The sequence below is a fragment of the Ambystoma mexicanum genome, chromosome 1p (genome assembly GCF_040938575.1).
Source record: "Ambystoma mexicanum isolate Mex_15411 chromosome 1p, UKY_AmexF1_1, whole genome shotgun sequence".
Lineage (NCBI taxonomy): Eukaryota > Metazoa > Chordata > Amphibia > Caudata > Ambystomatidae > Ambystoma > Ambystoma mexicanum.
This window is the reverse complement of record NC_090921.1, coordinates 207,616,684-207,629,406: the sequence shown is the minus strand read 5'-3', so window position 1 is coordinate 207,629,406 and position 12,723 is coordinate 207,616,684. Positions and strand designations below refer to the sequence as shown.

Below are 12,723 nucleotides of genomic sequence, written 5' to 3'. Positions count from 1 at the left end.
GCTTATTTGGGCTACCTACTTTCAAAAAAAGGGAGAAGGCTAACGCCAGACGCATAGAAAGTATTTCTTGTATGCCTATTCCAAAGACACAGAACAGAGTCAGAGCCATAATAGGCATGGCTTCTTATTGCCGGCAGTGGATCGGTAATTTTCCGTTGATTGTGAAGCCAATGGTGCTATTAACTAAGAAGGACCACCCCATGATTGCTTAATGGTCACTGAGGAAGAAACGAAGGGGAGAGTTGATTTAAGTGATACCCCACAAAAGGGCCCAGATGGAGAGTTATTTTGTGACGGCTCTTGTTTTAAACTACCTGATGGCACGTCAACTGCCGCTTACGCTATCACTACCCTAGAGAGCGTTGTAGAAAACAAAAGAATCCCCTACAACTCGGCACAAGCCGCAGAAATAATAGCATTGACCAGAGCCTGTGAGATTTCGGAAAAATTGAACGTGAATATCTATACTGATAGTCAGTATGCGTTTGGGGTCGTTCATAACTTTGGTCGACTCTGGGCCGAGAGGGGTTTCTTGACATCACATGGGGCCAGAATTCAACATGGCCCTTGATTGTACGATTGCTGTCTGCACTCACGTTTCCAAAGCGCCTAGCAATATGAAATGCGAGGCACATAAAAAGGTAACATGCAAAGTGGGAGAGGGAAACGCATTTGCAGACATAATTGCGAAACAAACTGCCACTGATTTGAATAATAAAATGATGACAGTCCAGACTGAGGAAGTACCCTGTATGATAGAAGATGGAATTGCCACTGTCAAAGAAATGCAGGCCGAAGCCACGGCCGATGAGATATAAGGGTGGGCAGAGGCTCTGCTGAGTTAGATTTAGAGGGTTGTTGGGTGGACAAGGGAACTAAAAACTGGATGCTGCCAAATTCCTATGTAACTGCAAGGGTCACAATGGCTCCCAGCCCTACCCACATCTGTGCCAAGAATATAATACAGCACCTATCTACGTTATGGCAGAATGTAAACATAAAAAAGAAACATAAAAAAGAACGCAGAGAGGTTGAAGGAGAGCCGCAGGGCATTTAATCATTTTACAGCTGCCAGACAGTCTCGTTATATGGTAGAAAATGTTAGAATAAAGCAGCTAAAGGCTTGAATTATGCTCTTCTTACGGCCCCCCTTTTCCGAACCCTGTAGAGCATGTCGGCTCCCAGGACACGAATAGCACCTCAAAGATAGCAAGGTCTGGAATATGACTCTTCCCCCGTATGTAGCTCGCTTACAAGAACAGAAGCACTGTGTTCTGTTCAACAAAGAAAAGATGTCTCTACACTTGCAAGTTTGCAAATTGTTGCTAGAATAGATATTTGAAGGTGTCCTATTCGTCGAAAATTGTCCATCATCAAACCGAGTTCAAAGAAACCCAATAAAGGGGGGTGTTAAACATGTCACAGCTGATTGTATCATATGCATTTTGTATATATGTAACTGATGTACGCAATTCGCTCTCTTGCGTCCCTCGAGGTCTAGAGATACACGTCGCGGGGCGTGAGACCGAGTTGGCCAACTGAGACTATTTGCTTTGCAATAAACCCTAGCTTTGGGAATACAACCTTGTGTCTGCGTATCTATCGTGTGTGGTGATTTGCCTTGTTTCCATAACGCGAGGGACCCCTAGGGGCCCCTTTCAAACAGAATTCCCTGTTCGAATAACTCCACCAGTTTAAAGGATGTTGGCACAAGGATGTCTGCTGAAGTTAATATTTCCATGCTAAACCTAATCCAAAATGATTACCACTTGCCTCTGCACCACTATTTATATGTAATATTGCTAAATATTTATGATTAATGTGCAAATAAACTATACATTACAGTGTGTGTACTGGACTTGGAACATACCCTTAAGTCTTTGCCTAGCTTCAATGTTGTCTTGTCATACAGGAATATTATTATTATTATTATTGATATTAATAATCATTACACAATGATAGTATTACTTGTATTTATTCTGATAATGCCTTTATATCACATTAATAAATCCTCATAATTTGATCTCTGATAAATATCCAGATTTCTCAGAATGTAGTTCTATATATTGCTTACAGTCCCACAGTACTCTTATTTAGTTTTTTTGATTTGCTATATTAATTACTAAATAGCATTAAATGGCAGATTCCTCTCAATGTGACCTGTAAATACTTGTAGGTCAACACATTCCCCAATGTACATTTCCATGAATACCCACCGAACTTAGAATGCCACCACCATCCTGCTGCCAATTACATGTGCTAGATATAATATTTGTTCTATGGATTGTACCTGTCGGAAAGGCTGGTAAAAATGTAAACATGAACCACTGCACAGGTCCCCACTGCTCAACAACCATGCTTTTGATTTCACTTATCCACGGCCAGGGAGCAGAGTTCCAAAATTAGAAAATAACGGTTTACCCTCTGATAAGACCACTCAGCTCTAGCAATGACATTTGCTTAGAACCCACACCATACAATAAAAGAACATTTGGAGGATCATCATTCTCCCCCTAGTAGCAATAATATGGAATCAACTACCAAAAAACATACGCAACACAAGGGATCATTTGGAATTCAGGTAACTACTCGAAACCTGGCTCTTTGCCCCAGAACCAGAAGGAAATGACTAGGAAATATGCACCCAATGGAAACAAGAGTCCTAAGAATTAGCCCAAGACCCTGACACCCCAACAACCCATTTCCTAACACAGCTAGACTACAGAGGAAACTAAGGTAGTTAAGAACCCCCCAAGGGACAGGCAGGGAGAGACCAGAAACCCCTAACGCAAACATCGCCAACCCAGGTCAGGGAACACGCCTGCATCAGCCAGGTAGACATACAATTAAAGTAACACAGAGGAAAACTGCCACTCCAAAACATGTCCGCCAACTAGGCGGACAAACTACAATACCAAACACACAAGAAATTCAGAGATGCTGAGCACAGAAACGCAAAGCCAAAGAGGTAAAGTAAACTTGCTGATCCAACTCTAAAACCTCAACCTTCAGCATACACTTTCCATACAGAAACTCACATAACCACATCTCTCTACAGCAATCCGCACACACTTCACCACACCGCAACAATAGTTTAACAACACTTAACCCTGCACAACAGCAAATGGGAAGTTGCACCGACCCAAAGACCGCACCTAAGCTCAGCGAACAGTGCAATCCGAACTGAATCCTCCAACAGGACATCACATCTCCCACTTCCCTATTCCTACATCCTGCTAACCCCTGAACAGCCCCTGTTTTCACACCCTCCTTTTTTGATCTGCCAGAGCACCTGGAGACCACTCTGGTGGTGATGGTGCATGATACAAATATGTTTAACATTAAGATTAAACCCTCCTGATTGCATCCTAGACAAAGATGTTCCTTCTGTGTAAAGCACAGTTTAGGGACCAGTTGGTGGTATTTATTGGGCCATATGTTTGGACCTTTATCACTTAAAACTGTTTGTTTTTTGTTGGGCTTCAAATCACCCAAAATATGGGTAATTTACTTTAGTCACCTAACAAATGTATATAGCAGTAATAGCCAGGAAAAATGATGTTACAATCTATTTAAAGTCCATATGCATAAAAGGGTGAATTAACATAAGAGCCCAAATAGAAATGCAAGACACTGGTCACCCATCTCTAATCGGACCTCTACCGACCACTTACCATAGACACTTACCTGCCATGGTTCGAATGACCAGACGTTAACAAATTTGCCTTTGGGGAAGGACCCCTTCCCTGGAACACACAATGCCAAGTTCTTGAGTGCTTGTGCAATTGCATGCACAGCCTTATACACATTGGAGCTGGCTCGCAAATCGGGATTGCTGAGATACGTTTTCTCAAGAATCTTCAGGTCTTCGTCGCTGGAGCACTGCATTCTATTTCCTACATCCCTGTGCCTCAGGGTCAAATTGCTTCCAGGGCTTGACCATTGACACCCAAACGCTTCTTCCCAGAATGGTTTTAGAAATATATCATTTGTGGAGGCAGAAGGTCGTATCTTGAGAAGGAAGTCTTTGAATCCAGGCATGCTTCCTGAGTGCATGCCAATTCCAAGTGTGCCGCTCATCATGTTGGTAACCTCTTTTGTCTTGTAAGTGAGCATAAGTGACCCACTATCAGTATCAATCCATACCTTACCCATCAGCTTGTGTTTTGAGAGCTCATTTATCACTGGGTATCTATAAGGTTCAGTGGCGTAGACAATGATCACACTGGCAGTGGACTTCTTGACAACTTTAACGATACTGGTGACCTTTTCTTGTGATATAACAATTGGGATGATTTCATGAAAGGCAATACAGATGCCAGACCTTAGGAGTTCATCCATCACAAACCTAGAACCCATTTCACCATAGTCGTTATCTGTAGAAAGAATCCCGACCCAGGTCCATTTGAAGTGCACCACCAGTTGAGCAATTGCCAAGGCCTGAGTGTTGCCACTGGGCATGGTGCGTAGGAATGATGGAAAGTGGACCTTTTCACTCAGTTGGGGACTGGATGCAGCATAACTGACCTACAACAGTTGATGGAATAATTAATTAAGGACACCATAGTATGAAAGATAAGTAGGCTAGTTATATGTTAGTGCCTATCAATCAGAACGTAATGCCTTGGTTGGAAAACGTGTGAGGTTTTTGTGCAACAGTCTATGGTCTATATGGAATTCTGAAACTGAAGATACCATGACTTGAAAAGGTCACTTTCTAACACCCAGGGATGCAACTTCCCCTAGTGAAAAGAAGACACCTTCCTTACTAATGTTCATGCTCCAACTCAATAATATCAGTTAAACTAACCTCATTAACCTTCAGCCAGTGACAATCTTTCTACATTGATTATGCCTTGAAGATCTTTGTGACTCTGTTCAGATGCCACAGAAAAACAAATGTATATAGACAACAGTCATTGATGTTGACTGTGGTATAGTGCGCATGAACACTAGACACACAATGAAACATGCTTTTCATACAAGTGCAAGTGTTATATATGTACATGTCAATGGGTTAGTTGGAGATGGATGCCAGATCTATGATATAAACAACAAACATACAAGACAAATGCTACTGAAGTGGGAGAATGGAAGAAAAGGCTCCCACCAATCCCCTCTCTCCCCTGGCCTAGAGGATAGCGCTCCAGGCACCCGCCACGAGAAGAGTTTGCCCATCTACCAGACGACCAAATACCCTGGTACAAGAACATACGGATGTGCCCTCCCGCGTGCCCACCCGCGTGCCCGCCAGCCTGCCATACCCTTGCCGATGCCTGCGGCATGAAGGGACTCGACTGAATCATCCAGCACTAACTCAACACATCGTTAGAGATGCCATGACGGCCTAGCCAACGGTCAGAACACCCGTGCAACATACACACTGGACACTCCCACACCAATCCACACGAAGAACATACTCAGTGCTACGACATAGGTGACGGACACACCCACAGACGCGCATCTTTATTATTTTTCACATAGGCCTCTCAAAATGCAGAAACGCCAGACGCACAATGAACGCATCTAAAAAAGTTTGCTCACGCTTCTACTAAAACCATGCGCAATAATGAAAAGAATAATGAAGACACGATACTGGAGATAAAACAATATGATACCATAAACTAAAGCGCCTGTGTATCAGATGGCTCCACTTATACACCAGGCCCAAGTAGGCCTCAAGCAAGAGTCCCTTGAACATCGAATGAGCCATAGTTCATTTGCTGATCTCGCAGAATGAGCCCGGCGAAAGCAGACAGTCAAAGGCACAATGTTGCTAATTCACATGCCACAAGCCGACGCCAAGGTCACACCTGCAATCAAGCCAGGCATACAGTGAAAAAAAAAAACAATATTAATTGTGCAGAATTCTGCCTCAACCACGGCACCACCTCAGGTGATCAAGCCAAACCTGACAGGGTGCCAGGCCCGGGAGGAGGGAGACGCCTGGATTCCCCGCTTCAAGACTCAGGCAGATACTATTAAGCGTCTCAAAGGACATCTGCAGCGGTGGGAGTAGCCGGCCTTCCAGCACATGAATAAATCTCACATTGTCTGTACATACCCATAGTGAAACATTGTTGCAAATGACAGGTGCACCGCGAGCTGGGAACAGCAATGGTCCCTGACTGGGGGGCTCGTGTGTGGACCAATCAGAACATGGGGCTCTTATCACTGACACCACTAACATTGACCAATCCTCAGGGGTCTCCATGTAACAATTTTCATGTATCAATTTGAAGGGACAACCCAAGTATACCACCTGACTAACCCTCAACCACTAACAATGCTCTCTATACGTATGCTATACTAACCCTACCACTCGAGGAGCCAATCCAGAGTGGCGATAGGTTTCTTGCTAACTTTCCCAGGTGACGCAAGTAGCGCGTCATACTAAGGTAAAAAGGGCCTGCGAGCCCATGATGAAGAGTGTGTGTCAGGACGGACGCGTACGATCCTTGACCCATCCCTGCCGTTTGTTCAATAAAACAGCAGAATCACCTTGCTTCTTGCGTGTGCCTCATACTCGTTTTTGGGATACACGGGAGGAGTTGGGGCCTCCCTGCCCGGAGGTCCGCGGACGGCTCAGCCGACCCCGGGAGAATTTCCCCCCGACAAGTTGGAGGCACTGCTGAGATCTGTTTGAGGTCTACTTTTATTGTCATCTTTTCCGAGTGCTCCCGTTGCGAGGAGGCCCGGCGGCGCGGCCCTCTCTGCCGCTGCCCCCTTTTGAGGACTACAGGACCATCGCGGAACTGAGAGAAGACCGGACAGCGCAATCCGGATATTGGCCTTCGGGAGCCGGTTGAGAAGTATCCCGCCCGCGGTTGGCGAGTGTCCAGACGTGGTCCAGACGAGCGGAGGTGGCGAGCCGCTTGGAGGGGTGCACGCAGTCGAGTGGCCCCGCATCAAGAGCACTTGGTGAGTATGCCACGCACAACAAGCATTGTGAAATTGTGAGGGAGGGGGAAGGAATTGAATACGGGAGGTGGGAGGTGTTGCACAGGTGCGCGCCGAAGGTTTGACAAATTAGTGTTGGCAATGAAATGAATGGTAGCCGGACAAGTGCGAGAGCAGTCCGCTACGTTACGGGAGAGAAGGGGGCGGAGCTGGAAAACATCACGTGCGACCGCTCGGAGACACTGATTGGCCTAGGTCGCGACCACGTGTAAGGGTGTGTGTGCGTGCACAGTTTCCTACGATTTGGTGATTATTGATCAATGAGTAGATGAGTATCCCTATTGATCGAGCAGGAAACTCGATAGATAGATGACGGTTCCCTGTAGGCGGTAGCTAGCTGGTTGCCCAATACGGAAGATAATTGGCTGGTTAAGCCCTCCTGTCGAGGGGCGTATCACACGCGAGGCGACGGAGCGTGCGCAGTCCGATTATATTGTTGATTACCTTGTTCCAGGCGTGACAGGAAGACAGCTGTGGGGTTAACGGGGTTGGATTGAAAGTATATTTTGAACTTTAAAAAACATGTGAAGAACTTACCAGTAGTTTGAAGAAATCGGTGACGTCACCAGTAAGGTTTTCATAGGATATCTCGAGCACAAGGAATTTTTATTTTTGAAAGTGGGGGGAAAGAGAGTTGTGGTAGGGGAGTGGAAACAAAGGTAAACGGTAGTGAATGGACCGGGGGAAAGGCGGAAAAGGGGGCGTGGCTGCGCACGGAGAACGCCGGCCACGGCAAGTGTAAAGGAGAGAGGAGGAGCAAGTGGAAGTGGGGCGGCTGTATAAGAACGTAATAAGGGGCACGCAGCCGCAGGGGGCTACGTGCGCCTCGGCCGCAGGGGGCCGTAAGGGTGGAAAAGAAAGAAAAGAATATACAAACGTGAATGCTATATTTTACTAATTTTGGTTATCGGATTATCACAAGTCCCCAAATTTAGGGGGCCAGGTAAGAGGCTGTATATTATACACTGTCAGTAAGATAACGGCTACCAAATAGTGGAAGGACAGCAAGTAAAGAGCTACCATGTCATACGGGGCAGGATCGGGAGGGTGGGGGAACACCCTCACTACCCCGCTCCAACACATATGTAAAACCTTATCGCTCCATAGGGAGAAACTGATCAAGTATAGCATTGAATGGACACAGGGGACGGATAACAAAATGACGACACCATGGCCACCTAATGGTAGTTTCGATCCATATACCCAACATTCGCTATTGACCTATCTGCATAACACATACAAGGGGAAGAAGTTGACACACCACGTGGAGGTGTTTAACTTATGGAGAATGTTCCAAGGGTCCCGACCAGGACCAAACGGAATGTTTATTATGGGTGGAACAACGGAGAGAGAAAAGATTAAAGAGGAAGGAGAGAATGGGGAAAAAGAGAGTGAAAGCCCACAGAACACGGGGAATGGAGAAGAGGGAGAGAAGAGCAACAACATAAGTGAAAAGGAAATAAAAAAGGAACAGACCGGCGATATACCCCTAGCGAAAGTGGTGAAAAAGGAGGAAGGGGGGTTATATCCTTTAACAGAACTACGGGACATGGTTCAATTGAGGGCGGCTGAGGGGTACTCGAACCCGCCATACAGCCCGCCACCATATATAGCCTCAGGTAGCCACACAGGAAGGGAACAGAATAGCACGACGGGATCCGCCTGCACGAAAATGCCCGCAGGGGAAGGAGGGATTAGCCAGGAATGGATCGCAGGAATAGGACAGGATGAGTGGGTAGCCGCGCAGATATTATTAAAATTACGAGGTTCATTAACAGAAGAGGAGGAGGAGGTAGTGAGGAAGATGGACGAGGATGACACCAGGAGGAGCAACGGGAAAGGGGAAAAGGGGAAAAGAAAGGGGGAAGAGCTGTTAAGACAGACGGAAGAGATCTTGGAAGAACGACTAGCAGGATTAAGGGATGAGCAGAATACACTGATCAAGCAGCTCGAGAAAGAGGAAAGAGAGAGAGCACAAAAAAAGAAAGAAAGCAAGGATGAGCTGGACAAAATAAGGGAACGAAATGAGGAGAAAAAGAGAGAAGCAGAAAGGGTGAAGGCAGTAGCAGAAAGGGTATCCAGAGCAGCACTACGTGACAAAATGAGGGAAGAAGAAGAAGAAGAAAAGAAATTGGAAATATGTAGAAGAAAATTACTATCAGAAACGACAAGGAAATACGAAGAAAGAAGAATGATAGAGGGCATATTAGAACAGGAAAGAGCGAAATGGGAAAGAAAGAGAGAAGAAGAAAGAATAATGGAAAAGATGAGTATTAAAGGAATTTATAAAGAAAAGAGAAGAAATTGGTAAGGAAGTAGAGAAAAAAAATGAAGGGGAGAGAGAAGAAAGGAAAGTGGGGAGTGAAGTAAGAAAGTGCATATACAGAGACACAGAAGTAGCAACAACATCACAACAAAGGGGAACAATTGGCAAAAGAGGCAATGAAGGAATAGACTTAATAGACTTACAAACAGTAACGATTAAGGGGAACACGACAGACTGGGGGTTGCCATCAATGGAGGACTTTTGCAGTGAGGAAGAAGGAGGAATAAAGAGGGAAGGGAGAGACAGTGGAAGGGAAAGCTTAGATAAACTATACATCACTCGGACAAACGGAGGATCACCTTGGATATGCAGGAGAAAGGAAGAACTGGAGGGAAGTGAGGAGGAAGAGCAAGTAACAGTGGAAAAGCAGACACGTGCAGCCACACCGTCACCATCCCGTCCTACATGCTCCACTACCTCACGCTCATTACGTGCGGCGTGCCCATCTAAACTAGCGCCCTTCCCACACAAACTGACACCCTATGCAGGGAAGCTTAGAGACCTCCCTGGATGAAGGCAGAGAGAACAAACACACACGCCCATATTAAATAAAGGAAAAAATATAAGAAAGGGAAAAGAGGGAGGCGAAACAGCTACGTGCAATATGGACCCCATTGATGACATAGAAGATAGAGAAGAAGAGGAGGGGTGTACGGATTCGATTGTGTGGGACCCAAAGGGCCAACAAGGACACAACCTAATGCCACTCCTGGAGAGGGGAGGGGTTAGACCACAATACGTCCCCTGGAAGCATGCAGACAAGGAAAATATAAAGTGCAGACCATCATCATTAAGTGGAGGTGCTGGTAAATGGATATATGAAATGGAAAAACACACTGCAGGACAGAAGTTGGCAGTGGGGGATGTAAAGGGCCTTCTAATATCAATATTAGGGGATGCAGCGGATGACATCTGGAAGAGAGCAGGCTTCCCCGGGGTCACAATAACAAACACATCACACGATGTGGCACCATTCGCAAACTGCAGGCATGCATTATGGCAGGCACTGAGGGTACAGTACCCGGACACATCAGACATAGGAGCAATTACCTCGCGCAAGATGCGTGACAACGAAGATCCTGATGATTATATCCAGGAAATTCAAGAGAAGTGGCGCATGGAAACTAGAGAGCAATGGGACAAGACACCAGCAATATTTTACCACATACTAATACAAGGGCTCCCAGAAGTAGTTCAGAAACAACTGAAGAAAGTAATAGGGATGGAAGCAAAAACATGGCCAGAAATACAACTGACGATAGTGCATCATTGCAGAACATGGCAAGAAAAGATGAAACAAAAGGAAGAGGATAGAAAAACGGAAGAGGCTAAATTAGTACAGAAAAAACTTAATAAATATACGATGGAAGGTGCACTAATAACCACACCTACAACAATGACTCAAAACCCCACACAAGTAGTGGCTGCACAAGATCCCTCTCAAATACAATCATCACAGATCATAACACAACAGCAGCCGCCACTCCCACCATATACAACTAACATGGGAGGAGGATACTCAACACCAGGAGCTGGGTATTATAATTACAACAGGGGGCGGGGAGGAATAATGAGAGGGAGAGGATACGGATATAATACACAACAGCAGGTGGGAGGATTTAGAAATTACTACCCCACCGGGCAACCAGTATACCAGGACAACACAGGAAACTTCCCATGGCAGAACAGGGAACCACCGGTGTGTTGGATCTGTGGATTATTAGGGAATATGTCACGCACATGCAGAGTGAGAACAGGCACACCATCATGGAGTGAACAGGGACAACAAGGACACACAGAGGAACAGCAGGGCATCCAGCAACAGCAGACATTGCAACGGGGAAATGGACAACAACAACTGGTAACACAACCACAGCCACAGGTATATCCACTACCACAACAACAGGTAGCGATAGCACAACAACCCCAAACACAGCAGGTACAACAACCCGAACAAATCCAAGATAATAACATATCGTCTACCAATACACAACTACAGCAAACACAACTGGGTAGGGTGACGGTCTTGGGACACAACCCTTACACAGGAAGTGGTCAATCATTATACCCCCAATAGGACAGCCCACAGACGGCCTTGGTGTGTCCCATCCTGTCAGTAACACCTAATAGTGCGGAGGAACCACGCATAGAGGTAACGATAGGTGACAAAAAATTATCATTCCTTGTTGACACTGGGGCAACCCGGTCCTGCATAAGGGAAGGTAAGTTTAAGATGTCAGGTGAAGCCATGAACACCCAAGGATTTTCTGGGGCTAGAGGGTTGGTTCCCTTTACTGATAACATTCCCTTATCTATAGGGGATTATGACATGTCAGTCCCACTTTTGTATCATAGGGCCTCACCAGTAAATATACTGGGCAGAGACATCATGAGCAGACTGAATATGACGATCTCCTTTACGGAGGACGGAATAATTTGCTCAACCCCAGGAATTAACATGCTCACTGCACGACAAATTATGCAAGCATACTTTGGACAGACATTGGTTAGGGCTGAGCCGCCAGTGGATGGGGAACTGTTCCAATACGGGACAGACATGGCATTTGCATGGATGCCAGGGATTGAAGGAAAAGTTTGGAGGAGACCAGCAGCCTACTTGTTTAGACCTGAAACGCCCACAAATGAACCAGAAGGAAAGGTGATTTCGGTGAACATAGAGAGTATAATAGCAACTGCTGATTACATCGCAGTACATGCCCAAGACAGAGCAGGAAGAGCATGGAGGGCGGTGATAGCACTAGCAGAAGGATGTAGACTCACCCAGGTGTCAGATGAGGAGCTCTTCTCGGAAGAAAAGGAAGAAGGAGAAATGGTGTTTATGATGAGTGTAGAAATATGGCTAAGAGTGACGTACAAACAAGTGGCACAGAAAATTGCAATGGCACTTGAGGCACCCACGTCTACCCCAGTTCCCTTCCTCGAGGAGGATATGGCAAAAGTACCCACATCATTATGGACCACCAGTCCCTATGACGTGGGGTGCATAAAAAGCATTGGGGGAGTAAGGATAAAATTGAAAAAGGGTGCAATACTACCCATAGTGAAACAATACCCACTATCAAAAGAGGCAGATGAGGGCATATATGAAACAATAACGGCCCTTATTACGAATTGGCATATTGGTCCCTTCAGAATCACCATGTAACACAGCTGTATACCCAGTGCGCAAGGCCAAGGGGGGGTCTTGGCGCTTCATACAGGACCTCAGGCCTTTGAACAACATAGTGGAAGCAGAATACCCTATAGCAGCAAACCCGGCCACAATCTTGTGTGGCATTCCAGCAGAGGCATAACGATTCACAGTGATAGATCTCAAAAATGCTTTTTTCTCAATACCCCTACACCCAGATTCACAAGACCTGACAAGCTTCACTTACAGAAACACAAAGTGGAAACACACCAGATTACCACAAGGG

General features: G+C 45.8%; 1 protein-coding gene across 1 annotated transcript in view; it reads right to left on the bottom strand.

Moving 5' to 3' along the window:
- The window catches only part of LOC138471054 (extracellular calcium-sensing receptor-like), a 121,054-nt gene that overhangs the window by 100,295 nt on the left and 8,036 nt on the right, over positions 1-12,723 (bottom strand). Inside the window, exon 2 of the mRNA XM_069609039.1 lies at positions 3,688-4,527. Coding sequence (XP_069465140.1) covers positions 3,688-4,527 — 840 coding nt within the window. The remainder of the gene's footprint in view (positions 1-3,687; positions 4,528-12,723) is intronic.